Source organism: Carcharhinus amblyrhynchos, chromosome 18, assembly GCF_965287045.1.
Source record: "Carcharhinus amblyrhynchos chromosome 18, sCarAmb.v2.hapA, whole genome shotgun sequence".
NCBI lineage: Eukaryota > Metazoa > Chordata > Chondrichthyes > Carcharhiniformes > Carcharhinidae > Carcharhinus > Carcharhinus amblyrhynchos.
The window spans coordinates 51,894,147-51,920,854 of NC_137341.1; the positions used below are offsets into that span (position 1 = coordinate 51,894,147).

A 26,708-nucleotide genomic window follows, 5' to 3' on the forward strand; every position below is an offset into this window, starting at 1 on the left:
TAAATGTACCCTACAGCAATCTCGTCTAAACATTGGAAGGAAAAGACAGAGGCATGATTTGTTGTGTTGCCTAGGGTGGAATCTCCACCATTCTGGCCTGAAGTCAGGACCAGAAGAAAGATCAGAAATAAGGATGTCAGTTTAGTGGCCTGACACTTTCCACCAATTTTGTCAATGGCAGATGAACAACAGTGATAGGTACCTTTTTAAAAAATCATTTTATGGGGTGTGGGCATCGCTGGCTAAACCAGCATTTTTACTGCCCATCCCTCGTTCCCATGAGAAGGTGGTAGCGAGCTGCATTCTTGGACTGCTGAAATCCTTGGGTGTGGGTACACCCACAGTGCTGTCGGGGAGGGAGTTTCAGGATTTTGACCCAGCGACAGTGAAGGAACGGCAATATATTTCCAAATCAGGATGGTGAAGAAAAAAAACTAGAGGACGTGGATTAACGGTGAAGGGGGAAAAGTTCAAAAGTTCAAAGGGAATATGGGGGGGTTGGGGGGGTGGTCTTCACATAGAGAGTGGTGCATGGGTAATGAGCTGCTGGATGAAGTGGTGAATGCGGGCTCACTTTTAACATTTAAGAAAAACTTGGACAGGTACATGGATAAGAGGGGTGTGGAGGGATATGATCCAGGTGTAGGTCAGTGGGACTAGGCAGAAAAATGGTTCGGCACAGCCAAGAAGGGCCAAAAGGCCTGTTTCTGTGCTGTAGTGTTCTATGGTTCTTTGGTTCTATGGTGAGTAACTTGGAGGGAAACTTCCAGGTGATAGTGTTCCTAGGTATCTTCTGCTCTTGTCCTTCTAGATGGTAGTGGTCATTAGTTTGGAAAGTGCTACCTAAGGAAGTTGGTGAGTACCTGCAGTGCATCTTGTAGATGGTACACATGGTTTCCACTGTTCGCCCCTGGAGGAGGGATTCAATATTTGTAGGAGGGGTAGCAATCAAGTCAGTTGTTTTGAACCGGATGGTGTCAAGCTTCTTGAGCATCATTGGAGCTGCACTTATCCAGGCAAGTGGAGAGTATTCCATTACACTCCTGACGTGCCTTGCAGATGGTGGACAGACTTTGGGGTGCCAAGAGGTGAGTTACTTGCCATGGGATTCCTGGCCTTTGGCCTGTTCTGGTAGCAACAGTATTTATATAGCTAGCCCAGTTTTTCGTCAATGGCAACCCCCAGAATGTTCATAATGATCACTCAAGTGTCTAATGGAGAAATAATGAGGATCGCCCCAAGAGCTTGGTGGCATTCCATCCTACCCCTCCACCACCACTGAATGTGGAGTCTGCCTCCAGGCAGGAACTCTCTGAGGTGGGGCCACATTGTCACTAAAAACAAAGCCGCTGAATAGGTTTCGCTCCCATTCTGATGGCCCTGCCAGATTTGGATCTCCTTACTTGGAAAACTTCATTCACGTTTCTGACAGTGGCTCCAATGCTGAGGCCTTTCTGCCTCAGCAGTGCCCATCTCCCCCGGCAGAATTACCAGCCATTCCCAACCCCCTCAGCCTCAGGAAACTGCCTAGCATTCTTAATTGTGCAGAAAATATGATCACAGTGGACAACATCATGCAGATCCTTGTGGTGTTGAAACCTGGGAGTGATCCAGATGCTTGAAAGTATTCCATGGCAGAAGATTGCAACCCAAGTGTCAACAGAACCTTGAGTAAACACAACAGTAAGCACACCTTATAGTTCACAAGTAATACTCTCACATGATCCCAAATCTTGACACACAAAGAAATAGGAAGCCTGCACTAGATGCAAAGTTTTTATTATTATATGTTAATATTTTAACACCTAGCCTATGCACCGGCAAATTTCTGAAGCAACATTAAGCTCACCTAGAGATCTTAAGAATGGATTTAGCTTCAGTTCACACCCTCATTTCTTTTTGGATATACAACTGGGATCGAAAAAATAATTGAAATCTGAGTTTTTTGTCAATCCAGTAAGTCTGTTGAATGCTCCCGGACATAATATCCATACTGTTCCCATGACATCAACACATGGCAAATCTTAAATATTGTAAAGATATCAAACTCATTTAGTAGCAAGAATTAAAATATGAATAGTCCAAAAGAGTAGATATTTGTTACCTTGCAGTTAAACATTCCTTATTATTTTATTTCAGAGATAGAAATTTTATAAGCCTTTGCTACCATACCAATGGCATAAAGCATTCTGAGTTGACTGAAAGCCTCCCATGTACCCAGTTTGGTTATTTTTCTGCATAAAAATTAAAACCTATAAATTACTGGCTGTTGCTCAGAAGATCCTTAAAACAGCTCTGACAAAAGCTTTGTCAAAGCTTTGGTAAAGGATCATCTGGACTCAAAACATCGGCTCTTTTCTCTCCTTACAGATGCTGTCAGACCTTTGGTTCCAAGTCTTTATTTGTTGAGTGCAATCGCTTCCATGCCTGCTGTTTCTCTCTGTTTCCCACTCTACATCTCATGACATCACTTCTGCTTGCATACATTACTGCAGCAGTGCTCCACAATGAGCAAAAGAAATAAATACAAATACATAATGAATATTTTTTTCAAAAACGTTCAAAAGGGTTGATCATACAACTATGGTTCAGACATTGATAAAGTTAAATACACATGAAAATTCTTGTCCAATAGATTGTTGGCTTCCTCAATGACTGCAGTCAGCAGGGTACTTGGCTATAGGCCAGTATTTTTTCTAATCCTTATTAATGATGCATTCTTCTCTGCTGACCTCAAAAACTGGAAATAAATGAACTATATAACAATTGCAGAGTCCATACCACAGGGTACATTCAGAGATTTAGGAAACTCTTGACACCCTTAATAAATGGTTTCGGGAAAACAGCATACAGTTAAAGCGTATACAATGTTGTGCAGATAGACTTTGGAAGACATAGCATATATCCCGCAACTTAAATTACATGCCGACAGAGGTAAACGCCTTTAAAATCCTGGATGAATGCTAACTTGAAATGGGATACCCAAGTGGACAGTATGTTAAAAAAAAAAAGCAGCTGCTCATTCTCAGATCTCTCAACCACTTCAGGCCCCCTATCTTTGACCTGCAGTTGATCTATACTAGCTACATCAGTCCCTTGGCCAAATATGCTGCCCTTCTTCAGCACCCTGGTTTCTCACATGTAAATCGCTCAGATCAAAAATGTACAGAAGCAACAGTGAGATAGATCTTAGACCCTTAACACCAGCTATATAACAGACTCTCTTCATGTCAAAGAACCTGAAACCCTACAAACATGAAGATAGATAGGTACCAGATGTAGCCCTATTCCCTACATGTCTTGGGTCCTCAATGAAGTACTTAACTGATTACACTTACAGGTAATATGGTGTAACATAGGAATAGTGTATGATTAGTAATTCTAATATAATTTTAATTTAACATTACCCTTCCTTTAATATCTTGTCCATCACTTCCTTGTTGCCTGCTGGATTGTCTGTCTGTTTAAGGTATTATATGATTGTGACATGTTTCCAAGTATTTAACCTGATTACTCCTCCCAATTAGAGGGAGGTGATGGCCTAGTGGTATTATCACTGCATTATTAATCCAGAAACTCAGCTAGTGTTCTGGGGACCGGGGTTCAAATCCCGCCACAGCAGATGGTGGAATTCAAATTCAATAAAAAAAATCTGGAATTAAGAGTCTACTGATGACCATAAAACCATTGTCGAATGTCGGAAAAAACCCATCTGGTTCACTAATATCCCTTTAGGGAAGGAAATCTGCTGTCCTTACCTGGTTTGGACTACTTGTGACTGCAGAGCCACAACAATGTTGACTCTGAACAACCCTTGGGCACTTGGCAATGGGCGTTAAATGCTGGCCAGCCAGCGACGCCCACGTCCCACAAATGAATAAAAATCTTAGACTATACATGAAGATCTCAATGGCCATTGCACTGCAATTCAGGCTAGAAACATGTTATCTTGGATAAAGTACCATGGATTAAAGCTTAACATTACAAAAAATTATCCAGAATTCTCTTCAGAGAACATATTCTACATGCATCGCTACATCATCATCTTCAAGTGTTCCTCCAAGACACACACTACCTTTGGAAGTGCACTGCCACTCCTTCACTCTCACTGGATGGATATGGTTTTAGAAACAAAGGTCAGGAAGGATCATCTGGACTCTAAATGTCAGCTCTTTTCTCTCCTTACAGATGCTGCCAGACTTGTTGAGATTTTCCAGAGCTTTCTCTTTTGGTTTCAGATTCCAGCATCCGCAGTAATTTGCTTTTATCCAGTGACATCCACACTTGTAAATCAATTTTAAAAACAGTAATGGTGTTTTTTCCAGACTGGAGGATATTAGACAGTCACATTCTCTGAAGTTCAGTGCTCGGAACACTTCATAAATGACTTTGATTTGGAAAACAGAAAAAAATTCAAAATTTGTCAAAGATACTAGATTTGGAGGTGTAGCAAATATGGTCCAAAATGCCTGCAACAGATCGTAGATACGCTAGCAGAACGGGCAAACAAGTGGCAGATTTTCTTTTTGAGACATGGGCATCATTGGCAAGGCAGCGCTTACTGCCCACCCCTAATTGTCCTTGAGAAAATTATGAAATTTAATAAAGTGTGAGATGAAGGGCCAGTAGAAGGGCTAAGGAGCAGCAATACAAACTTAATGTCACAGTTCTAAAGAATATGCAGGGATAGATCGACCTTGGGATTCACATACACAGATCCTTGAAGATGAAGGACCTGACTGAAAAACATTATTTGATGAAACTGCAACTCATCTTTGGAAGTGAAATTAAATTGGTTTCATTTCATGGCCTATTACAATGAAATACAAGTGTGTAGCTTTAACACGATAACGTTGGAACATCTTATTTATGACACTTTTGCTGGATGAAATATAGCATTAACAGTAATATTGGCAGGATCTGTATGCTATCATTATGCTTTTACAAGTGAGTGATGAAGGGCTTCCTCAGATATTAACAGAGATGCTGGGTATCAAAGGAAGGAAGTCAAACTGAGACTTTATATAGCTCTACTGCACCTATAGCTGAAGCAAGTCTTAAAAGAAAGTTGTTGTTTTGGATCGAAAGAAGAAAGACTGTTGCCTCTATTCCATAGTCATGATGATCCTTTCCATCTTCAGGCTGCTACTGGCTAACCAAGCAACTTAACATTCTTTTAAGTAAATTGGCACTCACACTGGCAGCTCATGATAACATATTTTATCAGACTCTAAACGCAATTTCTGGCCAGCCTCAAGCCCCTTAACTGGGGCACAGACTGGCCAGAAATGGTTCCAGATGAATTTCCACTTCATTGTCTTTTAATAGTTAATTAAATGTAACTCGAATGTAAAGAATGCCTTGAGTGCAGGAAAATGGCCCAAGCTGCTTCAGAGTCATAAAGAGAAAAGAAAATGGATTTCAAGCCAAGGAAAGACCTGATGAGAGATGACCAAAAGCTTGGTCAAAAAAGTGAGGATTTAAGATGGGTGTGAAAGGATAAACCAGGAATAAAAGCATATGTGTTTATATACTGCTGCATTCTAACAATAACATAGTGAGAGATGCAAATGACAACTGAATCATAAGATGCTGATGCTAATATGTGTTAACTTACACACGCAGGTGGCATTCATACAGAAAGGTTTTATTCAGCAAAGTTTTTTTGGCAGTGGTGGCAATAGTCGATATCAGTAATAGTTGGCAGGCTAACCTGACTGAAAAATATTATTTGATGAAACTGAAATGCTTCTGCAACTCATCTTTGGAAGTGAAATTAAATTGGTTTCATTTCATGGCCTATTACAATGAAATACAAGTGTAAAGCTTTAACACTATAACGTTGGAACATCTTATTTACGACACTTGTGCTGGATGAAATATAGCATTAACAACAGTAATATTGGCAGCATCTGTATGTTATCATTATGCTTTTACAAGTGAGTGATGAAGGGCTTCCTCAGAAATGAAACAAACATCGAACACTGTTTCCCACTGCAAAAAGCTTTTAATCTACATTATTCTACCGTAGGTTGAGACTTAAAACTCTTTGGGGCTTGCTAAAGCAATAATTTCCTCAAACAATCCAAAGATCTGCGCGTTAGGTGGATTGGCCATGCTAAGTCACTCTTTAGTGTCAGGATAGGGTAAATGGGTGAGGTTATGAAAAGTATATTTATTAGTCACAAGCTTACATTAACACTGCAATGAAGTTGTTGTGAAATTCCCCTAGCCGCCACAATCCAGCGCCTGTTCAGGTCAATCCACCTAACCAACACGTCTTTCAGACTGTGGGAGGAAACCGGAGCACCCGGAGGAAACCACACAGACACGGGGAGAACATGCAAACTGCACAAGCCGGGAATCAAACTGAATGACCTCCTTCTGCAGTGTAGGATTCTATGACACTGTGACTAAGACATAGAAGTAGAATTCTAGAGGATTATTAGTCATGGCAGCACCATTATGCAGTTAGTGAACCTGCAGTTCATCAGTGCCATGTGAAAATGGCCTTTGGTACAAAATGACAGAACTTGAATTCATCACCATTTGTGTGGACAGGCTTCAGCCAGCTCTTAAAATAAATTCTTTATCACCACACACTGGTGTCAAACATCAGCTATTATTTCGCACATCTGAAAAAGCATTGTTGGTTTTCGCGCTGCATTAATATATCCTGGGGCAGTGAAATTACAACCATATCCATAGAGCAAACTACCTTATATTATTGGTGTGATAACACTTCTGAGTAGCAATTCCACCCCAGTTAACAACATCTGATGAATAATAACCTGAGAATTAAAACTATTTCTACTAATAAGGTGCAGAATGTAATTTTTAATTACCAAATCACAGAGGTTTAGAAACGAGAGGGTCATCACACTGACAATTCTAATCTACGAAGTCATCAGTCCTGCACCCTATGAAATAATATTTACCATAAAGTCTCAACAAAAAGATTTGATAAAATAATCCATAAAATCCACAAAAAGTGTGGAGCACATCAAGATCCAAGACAACATACATGTGCTAGTTCTTCAACCAGCTGTATTTTTCTGCATTTACAAGCAAGAAAATATTTCAAATCATACAATCTCAGTTGATTTACTATTGCCATTTGTGCTTTTCCAATGTTCAAGATTAATGTGTGCCCAAACTTTTGAAGAAGTTAAAATATTTTGGACGCTGACTTTCCTGTTACAATAAGTGACAGTAAACTACTGTACTAAATAAACACTTAAACCAACAGTATGATTCTCACCTTCAATATTTAGACATTTAAGATGAATGAACCACCATCTCTGTATCCTTTTAGCATTAACTATATGTCAAATTGCATTCATTTAAGTTCGCTAGAGTTACTTCACTGTGGAACAAAATTGCTTCAAAAACAGTTGCAGACTGCACTTGATAGAATACAACAAAAATATTTGTTCCAGATCTTTTTAAGGGCACAAATGGCAATGCTGCCATGATAGTCGATAAAAATGAAGTTTATTTCACATTATTAAAGCATGCAAAGCAACAAGCTTGGTTGTATTGCATCAATAAGAGTATCTGCTGCAGCCACAAAATACCAATGAATAAGACAAGATTTCCTGGTTAGAAATCACTATTGTAAAGGGTAAAATTTTATTATAAGTGCTTTTAAAAAATGAAATAGTCATAATAGTCAAAGACAATTTTATTCAACAACAGAACATTTAACTAAAAAGGCACATTGATTATTATTTTGTAATAAAACTTACAATATCGCAAAAGCATTGCAAATAACTTCGGATTTGAAGCTCCTTAAAGGCAAAAACATGCTGTTTTCTGAAATGTTATAAAACTATCATTTCTGCCAACAAAAATGCTGTGGCATAAAGGATGTGTTACAAAGGTGGTATTTAACATTACTTCCTTAGTTTCAGTTGTATTGACGTCAGCCTAGAATGCTTATTTCAGAAATGACAGGGATTCTGGAAATTAAAATCTTAATTAATATTTTGGCAAGCTGAGCATCGTGTTTCACAAGTAACTCAATTAAAATTCATTGAAAATAGAATGAATAAATAAAGCAGTGGAAGTACTAAAGGCATGAAAGCTGTTGTGGACGTTTCAGTCAATGTCTCTCAACTAACAAACAACCTGATTATTTGTCACTCACCAGCCCCATTTTTCCAGAATCCAGAACCTTCCTGGATTCAGCTCTTTAGCCTCAATAACTCTATTGTGATGCCTCAGAATTATTCTTGTCACAATCCTTCCCTGGTTCTAGTCATTTAACCTTTAAAGGCTGGTTCTATCCCCTAGTTCACAGTTGAACCAATCTTATACCTTGAGTAAACAAAGCTTAGAAACCCGATGGCCTCTTCAACTTTGCATCATATTTGCAGAAGTGAAATCGAAAATATGCAAAGCATATGAAAAAAATAAATGAAACAGGAAATGCTGGAAAAACTCTGCAGGTCTGGCAGCACCTGCAGAGAGAGAAACAGAACTAATGTTCTTTTTCAAAATCAGTTCTGAGAAAAGATCATGTCGATCTGAAAGGTTAACTCTGTTTTTCTCCACAGATGTCATCTAACCTGCGGAGTATTTCCAGCATCTTTTGTTTTTATTGCAGAAGAAGTTGATATTACGCATTATATATAATTAGGCCTCTCGGGCCAGGGATGTTCCTCAGCAGTGTTGACTTGGAACACTGCTAATAAGCCAGTTGTACCACATTATCGAGCTATAACTTTTTCTGGGGCCTTAAAAGCAACATTACAGCATAGACGGGGGAATTTTCATCAGTTCAATAATTTCCAGTTGATTGCAGTCTGCAGAGCCTTCAATAGTGGAGGAGCAGGGAATCACTGACAGCAACTTCTGGGTTTCTGCATTTAACTGTGCATGTTCGGGTGTCAGAAGTTGTTGTTAGTTTTAGATGGACAATAACAGCAAATGCTGACAGTTCTACCATCATCACTATTGCTAAATCGGGGCCAATTGTACCTGGTCTTCACTGTTAAGATTCGTAAGTAAATTTAATGCACCACCTCTCTAAAGGCTGGTGGTACATTTCTTACCATCATTCACTTGGCCTCCTTCTCGCTTTAACATTTGGACAGCTCCTACATACTTCTTCAACTGCACCTTTAAAACTTCGTTTTCCCTGTAGGCACCAAAGAAGTCCATTAGTTATAAAAATAACATGAATTTAAATGAAAAACTATGACACAACAGCATTTAATGACTTAGTGTATTTTCAATCTACTCAGCAGTTACATACTGCTTGACGTGTTATTTTAGAAGTGTATTTGTAAAATACTTTTAATAGATTTGATTATTGAGTTAACAAATCCAGATTAAGTGATGTGTGTGTTCTACAATATTCCAATAAAGCTCGACATAAGCTTGAACAGCAGTACCTTGATTTTTGAAAAAGCACTTTAGAGCCTTCTAAACTCAATATGGAATTCCATAATGTCAGATCATAACCACTACTCCCATTCTCTCTCACAGCAGCTTTTTGCTTTTATTGGTTCTGGGGATGTGGGTGTCGCTGGCTAGGCCAGCATTCATTGCCCATCCTTAACTTCCTTTGAGAAAGTACTGGTGAACTGCATTCTTGAACCCCTACAATCCATGTGCTGGTAGGAAGGGAGTTCCAGAATTTTGACCCAGCGACAGTGAATTAATGGTGATATATTTCCAAGTCAGGATGGTGACTGGCTTGGAGGGGAGCTTCCAGGTGGTGATGTTCCATGTGTCTAGTGCCTTCATCTTTCTAGATGGTAGCAGTTGTGGGTTTGGAAAGTGCTGTTCAATAAGCCTTGGTGAGTTGTTGCATCATCTTGGAGACGCACACACTGCTGCCATTGTGCATCAATGGTGGAGGGAGTGAATGTTTCTGGATTGGATGTCAATCAAGCTAGATGCTTTGTCCTCGATGGTGTCAAGTTTCTTAAGTGTTATGGAGCTGCATTCATCCAGGCAAGTGTAAAGTATTCCTTCACACTCCTGAGTTGTGACTTGCAGATGGTGGGCAGGCTTAAGTGGGTCAAGAGGTGAGTTCTCGCTGTAGGATTCTTAGCCTCTGACCTGCTCTTGTAGTCACCGAATGGCTTATGCAGTTCAGTTTCTAGTCAATGGTAAACTCCCATGATGTTGAAAGCGGTGATATCAGCAAAGTTAACGCCTTTGCACGTCAAGGAGAGAGGGTTAGATTCTCTCTCGTGGAGGATGGTTATTGCTTGGTGATGTCTGGCTTGAATGTTATTTGCCACTTGTTGGCCCAAGCTTGAAGTCTTGCTTCTTTTGGACATGGATTGCACCAGTACCTGATGAGTCACAAATGATGCTGAACACTGTGCAATCATCAGTGAATATCTGACCTTATGATGGAATATAGGTCAATTGTGGATGGGTGGGCCTAGGACATTAGCCTGAAGAAAACATTCAATGATGTCCTCGAACGGAGTTGATTGACTGCCAAAACCATAATCATCTTCTTTTGCGCTCAGTATGATTTCATCCAGTGGGAAGTTATCCCCCAATCCCACTGACTCAAGTTTTGCTTTGGTTGCTTGATAGCACACCCAGTCAAATGCCACCTTGACATCAAGGACAGTTACATTCACCTCACATCTGGAGTTCAGCTTCTTTGTCCTTGTTTGAATCAAGGCCACAATAAGATCAGGAGCTGAGTGACCTTGGCAGGTTCCAAACTGAGCATCAGTGAGCAGGTTTTTGCTGATTTAGTGCTGCTTGTTAGCACTGTTGAAGACCGTTCCATCACTTTACTGATGATTGAGAGCAGGCTGCTGGGGTGGAAACTGGTTGGGTTGGATCTGTCCTGCTTTTTGTGTATACAGTGCCTTCAGCCATTTATTGACAACTCATGTCTGAGGACTGGTAATGGAATCCTGGGGACCTCGAGAGGAGGACAAGATGGATCATCCACTTGGCATTTCTGCCTGAAGGTTGTTGCAAATGCTTCAGCCATTTCTTCTGCACACATCTGCTGGGCTTCCCCATCATTGAAGAGGGGATATTTGTGAATCAAAGATAGATCTGTCACAAACTCATCTCAATTGCTCTCTGTACTGAGGGATTGTCGCAGTGTTACAGGTGCTGTCTTTCAGGTGAGAAGTTACACAGCTGCTCTTTCAGGTGGCCTTGAAAGACCGAATAGCACTCTTTGGGAAAGAGCAGGGGTTTCTCATTGTGTCGTGGTCAATTTATCCTCAACCAAAATCATTTAAACAGAGAATTTGGTCATTCATAGAATTCTACAGTGTAAAATAAGGCCATTCAGCCCATTGCATTCCCATCGACCACAATCTCACCCAGGCCTATCCCCACAATCCCATGCATTTACCCTATCCAGTCCTCCTGATACAAAGAGGCAATTTAGAATGGCCAATCCATCTAACCCACACATCTTTGGACTGTGGGAGGAATGATGTGGAGATGCCGGCATTGGATTGGGGTAAGCACAGTAAAAAGTCTCACAATACCAGGTTAAAGTCCAACAGGTTTATTTGGTAGCACAAGCCACAAGCTTTCAGAGCGCTGCTCCTTCATCAGGTGAGTGGGAATTGTGTTCACAAACAGGGCATATAATCTCAATTTAGAAGACAATGGTTGGAATGCGAGTCTTCCTGTTGGCGACACTTCAGCGGTCACAGGCATTCAGCCTCTGATCTTCGGGTAAGCATTCTTCAAGGCGGCCTTCATGATACACGACAATGCAGAATTGCTTAGCAGAAACTGGTAGCCAAGTTCCGCACACGAGGACAGCTTCAACCGGGTTCCTGGGTTCATGTCGCACTATCTGTAACCCCCATGACTTGCCTGGGCTTGCAAAATCTCACTAACAGTCCTGGTTGGAGATAGTGCACATCTCTTTAACCTGTGCTTAACCCTCTCTCCACTCATATTGTCTGTACCTTTAAGACTTGATTACCTGTAAAGACTCACATTCCAACCATTATCTTGTAAATTGAGTTTGTATCTTTACATGCCCTGTCTGTGAACAGAACTTCCACTTATCTGATGAAGGAGCAGCACTCCGAAAGCTTGTGGCTTGTGCTACCAAACAAACCTGTTGGACTTTAACCTGGTGTTGTGAGATTTCCTACTGTGGGAGGAAACCAGTGCACCTGGAGGAAACCCACGTAGACACAGGGAGAATGTGCAAACTCCACACAAACAGTGGTCAAAGCTGGGAATTGAACCCGGGACCCTGGCGCTGTGAGGCAGCAATGCTAACCAGTGTACCACCGTACTGCCCCATTATCTGATTGCAGCTTATTGGACCTTATTGTGCACGAACTGGCTAGCATATTTCCCTATCTTACATCACTGACTACACTCCATTACCTATGAACTGCTTTGGAACGGTCAAAAGTTAATAAAGGTGCTATAATCCTTGCTAATGTGCAAATTCAGCCAAAACAATGAAAAACAGACAGAAATCGGCTTGTATGGACACACTGTACTGAAGTCAGATGTGAAGCATGCGTATTTCTAGAGTATGCCAAACCAGACAGAATCCTTAGTGAATTATCATTCCAAAATGAATTTCCTATCTTAAAGTCTCCCATGACATGTGTCACAAGTTCAGCCAACTTACTTGGCAATAATTATAGGGCTGAATATTTAAACAACAGTTACATCATTCATTTGACCCACGCAGGTGTAGAACAATTATTCTCAGAAGAACAACTGGTATTTACACAGTATGTTAATGTTGAAAAACAATCCAAACTGCTCAACTCTCAAAAGGTCAATGTTCAAGGAGAAGAAAGAAAATGCTTCAAAGAGAATCTGAAACTCTCCTTGGGGGACACCAGCATTGACCTTCCAGGCTGGGAGGGGCCTACTATCAATCATTCAAAGCAGCGACAACTCATCCATCAAGCTACATCATGCTTTTGACACCCAACACCTTAATGGTGAAACAGAACAAGAGAAAAGGAAATAAATCTTACACTCCGGGTCCCACTACTCTATGGGTGTCCTGCCCCATATCCCAAAGATTTGCCAGTTAAGAACCAGCCTGTTCAATCATTTGAAATCCCTTGGCAAAAACTCAAGATCCTCAGTAAATGTCATCCTTGAATTGGGGAACAGTTGATGACAAATCCTTCTTTTACCTCCAAAAATAATGATATTCATCCACATTGCGCAGCCACTTTTCCCAATTTCCCTCACATTTCTAACACCCTTATAACCTGGATCAATTAGGTCCTAGTCATGCCCAGTTTGTAGCCAGGTCTCTGCTTATCGGCTACAGCAGAAGCTGTGCTGCAAAATACCTTGTAAGGTTTGATTCAATTTATTGCCACATCTATTAGTATACAGTGAAAAGTATTGTTTCTTGCGCACGATACAGGCAAAGCATACTGTTCATAGAGAAGGAAACGAGAGAGTGCAGAATGTCGTGTCACAGACATAGCTTGGGTGTAGAAAAAGATCAACTTAATGCAAGGTAGGTCTGTTCAAAAGTCTGATGGCAGCAGGGAAGAAGCTGTTCTCGAGTCGGCTGGTACGTGACCTAAGACTTTTCTATAGTTTTCCTGACGGAAGAAGGTGGAAGAGAGAATGTCCAGGATGCATGGGGTCCTTAATTACACAGGCTGCTTTGCCGAGGCAGCGGGAAGTGTAGGCAGAGTCAATGGATGGGAGGCTGGTTTATGTGTTATTCCTTACGTAATGTATTTGTGAACAAAACTCATACTTGGCTGACAATTCTCATTGATCGTGTTTTAGTCACACTGTTTAAATCACACATTCCCTAACTTTTCATCATTCCTGTTTTATTGACATCAATGCTTTGAAGCATTGAATTTTTAATCAACCTTTTAGGTCATGTGCAGTTCATTTATATTTAAATCTGTCAAGAATCATATTATCATTTAGGAAGACCATTTTATTATTGAATATTCGGTTTCTGCTTCTTTTTGAATTAAATTCTTTTCTGTAATTCACAAGTAGGGGTTGGTTGTCGAGTATACAAACCTCTGGATTTCTGTTGGTAAGCCTTCACTCAGGATAAGCATCCATACCCTAAATGAAGAGGCTACATGATGACAATGAGCTTTTGAACTCTATTATCGTGGAAGGCACCAATTTGAGATGGTGATTCCTCAGTTGATCGCTTTCACTTGGATTGCATGTTGAATAATTGCGTCCCTGCCAAAGAGCAAGACTGTTCATTTAAATAATTTGAATGATTCCTCCTATACCTACCTTCCTTCTGACGATACGCAAGCCACTGTTGAGATTTCTTTCTCAATAATGATAGGTTAGTAAATTATTCAGGTCTCATTCTCCTTAAACTTTCCTTACATGCTGCCATTCAGCCTATCGAGTCTGCATCAATTCTCTGACAGAATATCTGACCCAGGCCCTCTCCCCCACCCTCAGACATTTCCCACGACTAATCCAGCTAACCAATGCATCTTTTAGACACTAAGAGGCAATTTACCATGGCCAAACAACCTAACCCGCACCATGGGAAGAAACAGGAGTACCAGGAGGGAACCCATGCGGACACGTGGAGAATATGCAAATCCCACACAGTCACCCAAAGCCAGAATTAAACCCGGATCTCTTGAGCACTGAGGCAGCAAGACCACTGTGCTGTCATTTGATTCAGCCACTCAAGAACAACCTGCATTTATACAATGTCCTTTTGCTAACTCAGCGCATTCAAAGAAATATTTTGAAGTGCAATTATCACTGTAATTCAGGAAGCTCAGCAACTAAATTCCACATTGAAATATCTCACCAACAGCTATTAAATAAATGGCCAAATTATCTGCTCTGACTGTTGGTGGAGACACTAGAAAGTCACCAAACTTCCTCCTACGTGGGATCTTTTACTTCTGCCTGAAAAGGCCTGGGACTGCTATCTCATTTAAAGTAGTACCTCTGTGCAGTATTCCCTTGTTGAGTCTAGCTTATGTGAAGTCCCAGCAATGGGGCTTAAAACCCAAAATCTTCTGACTTGAAAAAGAGAACGCACCACACCAGGGCCGCCACCTTGAGACGGCTTTATTCTTGGTAAAAACAGTCAGATTCTTATCACAGAATCCTACAGTACAGAAGGCAGCCATTCGGCCCGTCGAGTCTGCACCAACTACAATCAACTAAGACCGTATCCCCATAACCCCATGCCTTTATCCTAGCTAGTCCCCCTGACACTAAGGGGCAATTTAGGATGGCCAATCCACCTAAGACACACTTTGGAATGTGGGAAGAAACCGGAGCACCCTGAGGAAACCCACATAAAAATGAGAAGAATATGCAAACTACTCAAGGCCGGAATCGAACCCGGGTACCTGGCGCTGTGAGGCAGTGGCGTTAACCACTGTGCCACCGTGCTGCCCCGGGTCCTCGGCACTGTGAGGCAGCAGTGCTACCCACTGTGGCACCATGCTGTCCATAATCATTTCCTACATTTATCCTTCATTCAGCAGCAGTTTACATTGGGATAATTTTAATTTCTAATGGGTTTCATTCAACAGTTAATACCGATAAGTGTTTGGTTTTATGATTTAAATTGGTCTACCTGCTGCACCTGCCATCAGGGGTTAAACTTCCCCATCTACTTTGAACTGGTAAGTTTTTCTCTTTAAATTTTCTAACTTCAGTAGTCCAGTTAAAGTTGATAAGATAGCTGACTGAGTGAGGGGTAACTGCCTATCCCCCGATGCATAATTAGGGCCTCATTAGGTGTTGATTACTATTGAGCCTTGAGAGGGTGTGTCAACTCAGTTCTCTTGAACTCTATTTACGAAAGGGAGTATTGGAAGCACGTGACCCATGAGCTTTTACACACGAGCAATGGAAGAGACCACTTCCTGAGTGAGACACAGCAAGAGTGAGTGTGGTAGCAGGAATTTGGAACAGTGTGGGAATTTGGTGCAGAGGGGAAAATGTTGTTCTTGGCTTGTTTTTTGCTTTTTACCTTCATAAATCTTCAGAGCGGTCTTACTTTGCTGCAGCAGTAGAGAGAGCTGACTGGTCAGTACTGGCAGACTGACCAGTGTGTACTACTTTTATCACTTCTAGTTTATAATTATGCGGTTTATAGTTTGTAAGGGTTATATTCTGTAGTAATGAGGACCAGGGAAGAAAGGCCCTAGAGTAATTGATATTAAGCATCTTCCAAAGATTGAATTTAAAGAAGTCATGGCAGGGAGGGCTCAAAGCTGTGACGCGCTCCTTGTGTACAATGTGGGAAGACAGGAATGTTTCCAGCGCCCAGGATCAACACGCAACTGCATCTCCTGGAAGCCCAGGGCCTGGAGTTTGAGCGGTGGCTGGGGACTATGCAAAGCATCCGTTAGGCAGACAGCATCATGGATAGCAGGTATAGACAGGTGTTCACACCGCAGGCTAAGACTCCCCAAGCAGGAAGGGAATGGGTGACCACCAGCAAGAGGTCTAGGTGTGCAGTGCAGGAATCTCCTGCGGCCATTCCCCTGCAAAACAGACAAACCAATTTGGATACTGTTGAGGTCTCTCAGGCGAAAGCAATGGGAAAGACCTCATCCTGAGTGAGACACAGCAAGAGTGAGTGTCATATCAGGAATTTGGAACAGTCTGAATTTGGTGCAGATTCAGCCAAACTCATTGTATTAAGTTTGGCTCTGCTGCACAGGGGAAGAGTTAAAGGGAATGCAATAGTTACAGGGCACTCTGTAAGGTGAACAGACAGGTGTTTCTGTGACCACAAAAGAGGCTCGAAGATTGTATGTTGGCTTCCTGGTGCCAGAACCAGGAATGTCACTGAATACTTGCACAACAATCTGAAGGGGGAGGACAAACAGAGATCATGATACATATTGGTACCAATAATATAGGTAGAGAAAGGGATGAGGTCCTGCAAGCAGAATTTAGGGAGCTAGGAAGTAGATTAAAAAGCAGGACCTGGGTAGTAATATCTCGATTACATCTGATGCCAAGTGTTACTGAGTTTAGAAATAGAATATGTGGCTAGGGAGGTGGTATAGGAGAGAGATTAGATTTCTGGGACAATGGGGCAGTTTTTAGGGACAATGGAACCTGTACAACATGGACAGGTGGGAACCTGTACAACATGGACAGGTTGCACCTAAACCGAAATGGGAAGTTTGCTAGTGCTGTTGGGGAGGATTTAAGTTAACTTGGAACGGGTATGGGATCGTGGGAAAAGGTTTAGCAGGGTAGACGCAGAGCCGAGATTGGAGGAGACAAAGTGGTTCAAATCACTTAAAAGTTATCCCTTAAAATTCTTTTAAAACTTCATTGACTGGATATCGCTATTACTATTTTTATTATTGTTTGTTATTAAAGGTTGGCTTTTATTGTCCATTCAAACTAAGTGGTTTGCCAAAGACAACTAAAAATCAACCTTGTTGATGCACAATTAGAATAACAGATAAACCAGAAAAGGTAATGACAGCAGGTATCCTTTCCTAAAAGACATGAGTGAACAAGTAGACCGCACCAGACTTTTCCTGATTAAAAACTTTTTATTTTATAACACATGGAACCAAATTCAAATACTCAGTCTTCTACAGTGCGGCTACTCACCCAGTAACATAGAAACTACGTAAGTGCACCCAGAATAACTTTAATGGAATGAAAATCAGGTGGCAATACACAGATGATCTGCTGTCCCAGAATAATGGCCAGGCAACGCAAGCAAAACTACACAGCTTCCCCCATCCCACATTTTCATATCAGAGTTGGGCTTTTACCTTCAAACAGAACGTACTCAAACTGCTACCACAAAACTGATTTCAATAGTAACAGTGAGGATCATGGCAAATCAAGAACATAAGAAATAGGAGCAGGAGTAGGCCAACTAGCCCTTCGAGCCATAGTTTACTCAGTGACAAAACTACCATTGTTTTAAAAGAATATTCAATTTAAGATGCTCATAGTTAAATGTTAGTTTGATGTAGAATCATAGAAGCTACATTGTCGAAGGAGGCCATTTGGCCCATCGAGCCTACACCAACAACAATCCCACCCAGACCCTATCCCCATAACCCTCCTAATCCCCTGATACTAAGGGGCATTTGAGCATAGCCAATCCACCAAACCTATACATCTTTGGAGTGTGGGAGGAAACCGGAGCACTTGGAGGAAACTCACGCAGAAACGGGGAGAACGTGCAAACTCCAGGAATTGAACACGGATCCCTGGTGCTGAGGCAGTAGCGCTAACCACTGTGCCACCTCAATTAATGCAACTTTCTGCCGTGATTTGAACTCAGATCGCTGGATTCAAAGTCCAGCGTGTTCATCTTTACACCACAGAACCCACCCAATATGCAAATGTCTCCTCACAAACTTTTGACGACTTTTTTAAACAACCATAAATTACAGCATACAAGTAAACTACAAGGAGTCAAAAACGAAGTATAGACTTATACTCAGTGCCTAAGTCGACCTACCTGTACCGCTAAGAAATGCAATGCTCGCATTCAAAGTCGGCCTTAGTTTTCCATCTCAGAAAAGCAAGTTGTACTTGCTTTACAAGTCAGCACAACCAAAAAGAACCATGTTGTCAAGAAGATGTCATGCGATAGAATCCCTACAGTGCAGAGAGAGGTCATTTGGCCCATTGAGTCTGCATCAAATCAAAGACTATCCCACCCAGCCGACCCCCATCCTGCTCTATCCCCATAACCCCACACATTTACCATAGTTAATCCATCTAACCTACACATCATTGCAGTGTTAATGTAAGCCTACTTGTGACACTAGTAAATAGACTTTAAACATCTTTGGACTGGAGAGAAAACTGGAGCACCCAGAAGAACTCCATGTACACAGGGAGAGAATGTGCAAACTGCACATAGACAATTGCCCAAGGCTGGAATTGAACCCAGATCTCTGGTGCTGTCAGACAGCAGTGCTAACCTCTGTGCCACCGGACAGGAGTCTTAGGACCTGCCCAGTGAGTAGACCACACCAGGCAAACGATAAACAGAAATGATTCCTCCAGCAAAATGTATGAATATTGAAGTCGGTTTCAAGCTAAAAGTTGTAACATTGCTTAACTAATCAAATAACTGCTGCAGCAAAGAAAAATATTAGCGAAAAACTGGTGGGAAAATGAAAGGAGAAGGAAACTGCCCTGAAGAAGATGCTCAAGACCAAATGCACCATGAGTACAGGGAATAGCCACTGACCAGACGCATCAGAATGGACACCTGAAAATCATAAGGCTTTGTCACCAGAAATACAATGTTCATCAATGTATTTAATGGAGCCAAATCAAAGCCCGAGTCCAGCAAAGACTTCACAGCAACGGCTAGTTGGTGTATCTGCTTTCTGGAATGAAAATGCGTAATGTTGCGGCAGAAGATCAAGATCACTCAGAGGTCGAGGTCACTGCCAAAATGATCAGTTTCCAGTGAACACAGCAGCAAAAAAAACACACAAGTAAGCACTATGTCATATTGACAACATGAATGAAACACTCATCAATTTTAATATCCTGAACTGAAAGGTTTAAAAGCAGTTCTAGTGAAAATCACAGGACACGAGAGGACAAGATTCATAGTTGTACTAGCCTGGAATTCAATTAAAACCTAAGATAATCTTGAAATGTAAATCCTTGCTGAAAGTCGAGTTCCCTACAGGAGATTTTGTGCATGCCCATGGCAATGGTTGGATGGTTGAGAACAGAACAAAGTTATGGATCAATAAAGTGTTGAATAGGGTATGCTGATGACCTTCACAAAATAATGCAGCTTCTTAATGTGGGACATGTTCAGATCCCCTCTTGTATGAAATGGCAGAGGTGAAAGTGGATGCCTTGGTGGTTATTTTCCAAACGTCGCTGGATTCCGGGGAACTGCCGGAAGATTGGAAAACGGCTAATGTTACGCCGTTGTTTAAGAAGGGTGCCAGGCAAAAGGCAGGGAACTATAGGCTGGTTAGTTTAACGTCTGTTGTAGGTAAAATGTTAGAATCCGTCATCAAGGAGGAAATAGCGAGGCATCTTGAGGGGAATTGCTTGATAGAGCAGACGCAGCACGGTTTCGTTAAAGGGAAGTCGTGTCTGACAAATTTATTGGCGTTCTATGAGTATGTGTCTAGGGCGGTGGATAGAGGAGAGCCGGTGAATGTGATCTTTCTTGATTTTCAGAAGGCGTTTGAAAAGGTACCTCACAAGAGGTTATTGCAGAAGGTCAGGGGGCATGGAGTTAGGGGTAGGGTGTTAGCGTGGATAGAGGATTGGTTGTCAAATAGGAGGCAGAGAGTGGGGGTCAATGGGTGCTATTCGGATTGGCGGATGGTGACTAGTGGAGTGCCCCAGGGGTCGGTGCTGGGGCCTCAACTATTTACCATTTATATAGATGATCTGGAGGAGGGAACCGAGTGTATGGTGTCGAAATTTGCTGATGACACCAAGATTGGCGGAACAGCAAATTGCGCGGAGGGTGTGGAGAGTCTGCAGAAGGATCTAGACAGGCTGGGCGAATGGGCCAGGAACTGGCAAATAGAATTTAATGTTGGCAAGTGCGAGGTGGTCCACTTTGGTAGGAATAATGGTAGGAAGGATTATTACTTACATGGCGAAAAACTGCAGCAGGCGACGGTGCAGAGGGACCTCAGGGTCCTTGTGCATGAATCACAAAAACCCAGCCTGCAGGTGCAGCAGGTGGTCAGGAAGGCAAATGGGATGCTGGCCTTCATAGCGAGGGGGATTGAATATAAAAGTAGAGAGGTCTTGCTGCAGCTGTATAGGGCATTGGTGAGGCCGCAGCTGGAGTACTGTGTGCAGTTTTGGTCGCCGCACTTACGCAAGGATATTTTGGCCTTGGAGGGAGTGCAGAGGAGATTTACTAGGCTGATACCGGAGTTGAGGGGGTTGAGCTATGAGGAGAGGCTGAATAAACTCGGCTTGTGCTCGTTAGAGTTTAGAAGAATGAGGGGAGATCTCATTGAGACGTATAAGATGATGAATGGGATGGATAGGATAGAGGTGGAGAGACTCTTCCCGCTCAGAAAGGACAGTAGGACTAGAGGGCACAGCCTCAAGATAAAGGGGGGGCAGTTTAGAATGGAGTTAAGGAAGAACTTCTTCACTCAAAGGGTGGTGAATCTCTGGAATTCTCTGCCCGTTGAAGTGGTGGAGGCTGCCTCGCTAAATATTCTTAAGATGCGGGTTGATGGGTTTTTGATAAGCGAGGGGATTAAGGGTTATGGGGAGAGGGCGGGAATGTGGAACTGAGCCACGACAGATCAGCCATGATCTTATTGAATGGCGGGGCAGGCTCGAGGGGCTAGATGGCCTACTCCTGCTCCTATTTCTTATGTTCTTATGACTAATGAAATCAAGCGGCTCATGTGGAGAAATAACACCCCACTTCAATTATATTGGGACTACAGCGGTGGCACAGTGGTTAGCACCGCTGCCTCACAGAGCTGGGGACCCAGGTTCGATTCCCGGCTTGAGTCTGTGTGGAGTTTGTATGTTCTTCCCGTGTCTGTGTGAGTTTCCTCCGAGTGCTCTGGTTTCCTCCCACAGTCTGAAAGATGCGCTGGTTAAGTGCGGCGATTAGGGGAATTTCACAGTAACTTCATTGCAGTGTTAATGTAAGCCTTACTTGTGACTAATAAGTAAATAAAAAATTAGAACCTTCTTAGTTCAACTTTTTAATGTGTGCCTCAACAAACCATTAAGGGGGTTGACATGATATTATCATCATAGAATCATGTCAATCCCCAACAGAATAGTTGAAGGAATGGGAAGAGTGGAAATACATGTGCTGCCGCTTGAAGTTGTGGTTTCATCATCAAATCATAGGACAACATTAGTGTACAAACTGTCATCAGATTGTTTGAAAAATGTGGAATGTCCAATTCAATGGACGAACAGGGATGATTCTGAAACTGAAAGCACCAAATCCGATCCAAAGTGGGATCTTCACATTGCTTCTGTAGCTAAAGGGGCTCAGAATGAATCTGACAATTTAAATACAATTAATTTGATGGTTAGAGATATCCTTCTAGAATTATTTCATTCAATAAAGCATGACGCATTGATTTAATTTTAATTACTGGCGTGATTTTTATCACATTTCAGAGAGGCCACCAGCAGTGGTTCACATTTTATACTGTTCATGGGAGGGTTTTTCAAGCTTCAAAAACTGACTTCTACAACATGATCTAGGCAATGTTCAAAATTATTGATGCACTTTGTGAATATCTGAAATCTTAATAGTGAGTTCTGCATGGTTAGTTTACTCATTGGCATCAGCTACAAGCTCTCACTATTCCTTGCTGTTCATTACAACAAGTAATTGTATGAAAGGAACAAAGAACAAAGAAAATTACAGCACAGGAACAGGCCCTTCGGCCCTCCAAGCCTGTACTGACTATGCTGCCTGACTTAACTAAAATCCCCTACCCTTCTGGGGACCACATCCCTCTACTTGTATCCTATCCATGTATTTGTCAAGATGTCCCTTAAAAGTCATTATCATACCTGCTTCCACTACCTCCCTCGGCAGCGAGTTCCAGACACCCACCACCCTTTGTGTAAAAAAACTTGCCTCATACATCTCCTCTAAATGAGTTGACATTCCTGCCTATACCCAGAAGTAACCTCTGCAGTCAAGTGACCACACTTGAACTTTTATTTATGTGTTTCTCCATGCAGTGATAAAGCTAGCATTGTATCACAGCTTGAAAAGAAACATAAAAGAAACACAGCCCTCACCCCTACATATACATTCCCCATGCCATTCAGGCATTCCACCCAACCTTCATGGCATTTCATATCCTCTAGGCCTCTCTGCCCACCTTCAACACCTCTCATACTCTTCATGCCAACCTATGTCTTTGAAAGAAGATTCTAACGTATGTCTTCTTGAGAGTGCAGTATAGAATCACTCATGTGGAAGCCAGAGTCCCATGAGAAAAGACGGGTCATGGGAAGAATCATTTTGTAAGGGGGAGGGGGGAGTGGTTTGCCATTGCACAAGAGGACAGCATTAAAGGAGTACAGAGCTGTTGAAAGCTTGTAACGGCTGGAAGAGGCGATACAGATAGAGATGGGGGAGTTCTATGGCGGTTTTTTGAAACGTTGGATGAGGATTTTAAGACTGAGGCACTGTCAGAGTTGAAGCCAGTGAAGGTCAAAAAACACAGGGATAATGAGTGAATGAGATTGGAAATGAGTCAGCAAACTCTTGGATGAGTACATGCTTACTCAGTGTGGAAGATTAGAAGCTGGCCAGGAGTGGGTTGCAGTACAATGATCAAGCCTACAGGTAAAAAAGGCATGCACCAGGGTTCCAGAACAGTTGATCTGATTTATTATTGTCACATGTATTAGTATACTGTGTAAAGTATTGTTCCTTATGCGCTTTACAGACAAAGCATACCTTTCATAGAGAAGGAGACAGTGCAAAATGTTGTGTTACAGTCATAGCTAGGGTGTAGAGAAAGATCAACTTAGTGCAAGGCAGGTCCATTCAAAAGTTTGATGACAGCAGGAAAGAAGCTCTTCTTGAGTCAGTTGATATATGACCTCAGACCTTTGTATCTTTTTCTCAACAGAAGGAGGTGGAAGGGAGAATGTCTGGGGTGCGTGGGGTCCTTAATTATGCTGACTGCTTTTTCGGAGGCAACAGGAAGTGTAGACAGAGTCAATGGATGGGGGGCTGGTTTGTGTGATGAATTGGGCTACACTGACAACTTTTTGTAGTTCCTTGTAGCCTTGGGCAGCGCAGGAGCCATACCAAGCTGTGATACAACCAGAAAGGATGCTTTCTGTGGTGCATCTATAAAAGTTGGTGAGTGATAGCAGACATGCCAAATTACCTTCGTCTTCTGAGAAAGTAGAGCTGTTGGTGGACTTTCCTAACTATAATGTCAACATGGGGGGGGATCAGGACAGGTTGCTGGTGATCTGGACACCTAAAAACTTGAAGCTCTCGACCATTTCTACATCATCCCCATTGATGTAGCCAGGGGCATGTTCTCCTTTGCGCTTCCTGAAGTCAATGACAATCTCCTTTGTCTTACTGACATTAAGGGAGAGATTATTGCCCCTGCACCAGTTCACCAGATTCTCTATCTCTTTCCTGTACTCTGTCTCATCGTTGTTCGAGATCCAACCGACTATGATGGTGCCATCAGCAAATTTTAAAATCGGGTTGGAGGGGAATTTGACCACACAGTCTTACTATACAAGGAGTATAGTATGGGTCTGAGGACACAGCCTTGTAGAGCACCAGTGTTGAGGATGATTGTGGAGGTAGTGTTGTTGCCTATCCTTGCCTATCAATTGAGCTGAGGCAGGGTCAGAGGCAAATGATGTTTATAGAGATGGAAAGGTGGTAGTATTGATGTGGATATGTAGCCACGAGAAAACGCATCTTGAGGTCAAACATAACACTGAGGTGGCAAACAGTCTCTTAATCTACTGAACACAAGTTAATCTGTTTAAGACAAGTTATTAGAGATGGAAATGGTGGACAGGACAATAGAATCATAGAAACCCTACAGTATGGAAAGAGGCCATTCAGCCCATCGAGTCTGTACTGACCACAAACCCACACAGGCCCTACTTCCATATCCCTATATATATTTTACCCACTAATCCCTCTAACCTACACATCTTAGGACACTAAGGGGCAATTTTAGCATGGCCAATCATCCTAGCCTGCACATCTTTGGACTGGAGGAGGAAACTGGAGCGCCTGAATGAAACCCACGCAGACACGAGGAGAATGTGCAAACTCCACACAGACTGTGACCCAAGCCGGGAATCGAACCCAGGTCTCTGGAGCTGTGAAACAGCAATGCTAACCACTGTGCTACCATTCAGTCTCCCAGTACTTAGTTGGAAAAAATATCTACTCATCCAGTATTGAATGTCGAACAAGAAGACTGACAAATTAGAGACAGTTGGGATACAGCTGAGTTTCATCACCATAAATTTGAATCCCGATGTGTTTTCAGGTGATATTGCCAAGGGGTAGGATGTAGTTGAAGAACAGGAGAGGGCCAAGGATCCAAGAAGGAAAAGGAATCTAAGAGCAATCACTGCCTACAAGGAAGGATGAACTTACATTTATGCAATGTCCCAAAGCGCATACAAATAATGTATTACTGTCATGTAGTCACTGTTGCCCTGCAGAAAAACATGGCACCAATTTGAGCACATTGTTTTTAGTGACACTGTTTGACTAGCACAACCTCTGAGAGGACTGTGTTTTTCTTTGAATCATGCCAAGGGATATTTTATGTCTAACTGAGCAAGTGTACAAGTTTCAGTTTCGGACTTATTTCATAGGACAGTACCTCCAATATACAGCGCTACGTGTGTGCTGCATGCAAGCATCTGGAATATCTGAAGTTCACGGTTACGCTTAAAGCCACAGCCTCTGATTCAGAAACCATTATATGAGCCAAAGTAAATACAAGGAGGCATGGATGGGTTAAAGCCATTCACACTTGAGCCACCACATTTTTCAGCCCATTTTTTATCTTTCCTTTCGAAAGTGCAATGAAGTTTCACCCAATAGTGAAGGCAATGAGGTCCAAGGTTCAATCTGTGCTGAGTGAGAAATCTCCATCAGGATGATGTTAGGGGTCCTACAACTCCAGCCAACACCACCAGGTTAGAGATCGAATAATCAGTAACGGTTTCTGTTCTTAAATCTTAAGAGACAATCCTATCTGTGAGCTCCTAGTGACGACCATCTCCCTTTGCTTTAACGCTGCCCCATTCAAACAGTCTGCTAACATTTTCATACGTGCAGTTCCTCAGTTCCACACTAACTGGATTCCTGTCACCTTAAAGGTTATTTGCAGCACTCTCTCTTATCTCCAGGTTAAGAAACTATTGATTTTTTGCCTGACTTGTCATGGCCCATCCCGCTGCCCTATGATCTTACAAATCTCATGGCATTCTGATTTAGACTTGCTTTTATATTAAAAATACAAATTGTGATGACAGCACAAAATAAAGTCAAAGATAATTGAATTCAATTGGATTTGCAACAAAAATTGTACAAAGCTTCGGCCCCTGAGTGTTCTTCTGCCCAGAAAGATAAGAATTGTTGACTGCCTGGTGTGAAGGTCAGGATCCCTTCATCCCCAGAAACAGCACCAATAACCCAAATACATTATGCATTACATTTCTTGAAAAAAAATATTAACCATTGAAGCCTAGGATTTGAAAATAATTCAATTCATTCCATGACCACAAAGGAATATTCTGGGACGAGAGTCGTAATTATTCAGGGCACATAATTTCTTCATATTTCTGTCTTCCAACTGAAGCAGTTCATACACCATGTAAGCACAGCTGTGCTGCATTCTTGTTCCAGATAGTCATTTGGAGAATTCTAACACCATATTGATTGTTGTAGAATACTGTAATATAATGCTGTTCAATTTTGCCACTTATCTAGCTATTAAACACTTCATTTGTCAGGTGCACAGATACTGCATACAAAGTGTCCATTTGTTAGTAATATGTAAATAAAGTTAAGATATGATAATGACTGCTGTTATAGTGTATAGTTATAACTTAATTACTCTTCATGACACTTACAAGGGAACAGACAGGCTGCTGCTGTGCTGCTGGAGTAAACTCTTTCAATGCCCAGGCGCCCAAACAAACCTTCAAAAAGGAACTAACAAAAACATTTGGCTGAATTCTGCTCGTCAAAATGTGGGCAATCAGTATGAGAGAACAAAGTG

At 41.9% G+C, this 26,708-nt stretch overlaps 1 protein-coding gene across 1 annotated transcript in view; it reads right to left on the reverse strand.

Annotated features, from left to right (window-relative positions):
- The window catches only part of snx29 (sorting nexin 29), a 538,494-nt gene that overhangs the window by 344,471 nt on the left and 167,315 nt on the right, over nt 1-26,708 (reverse strand). Inside the window, exon 14 of the mRNA XM_080207008.1 lies at nt 9,057-9,142. Coding sequence (XP_080063134.1) covers nt 9,057-9,142 — 86 coding nt within the window. The remainder of the gene's footprint in view (nt 1-9,056; nt 9,143-26,708) is intronic.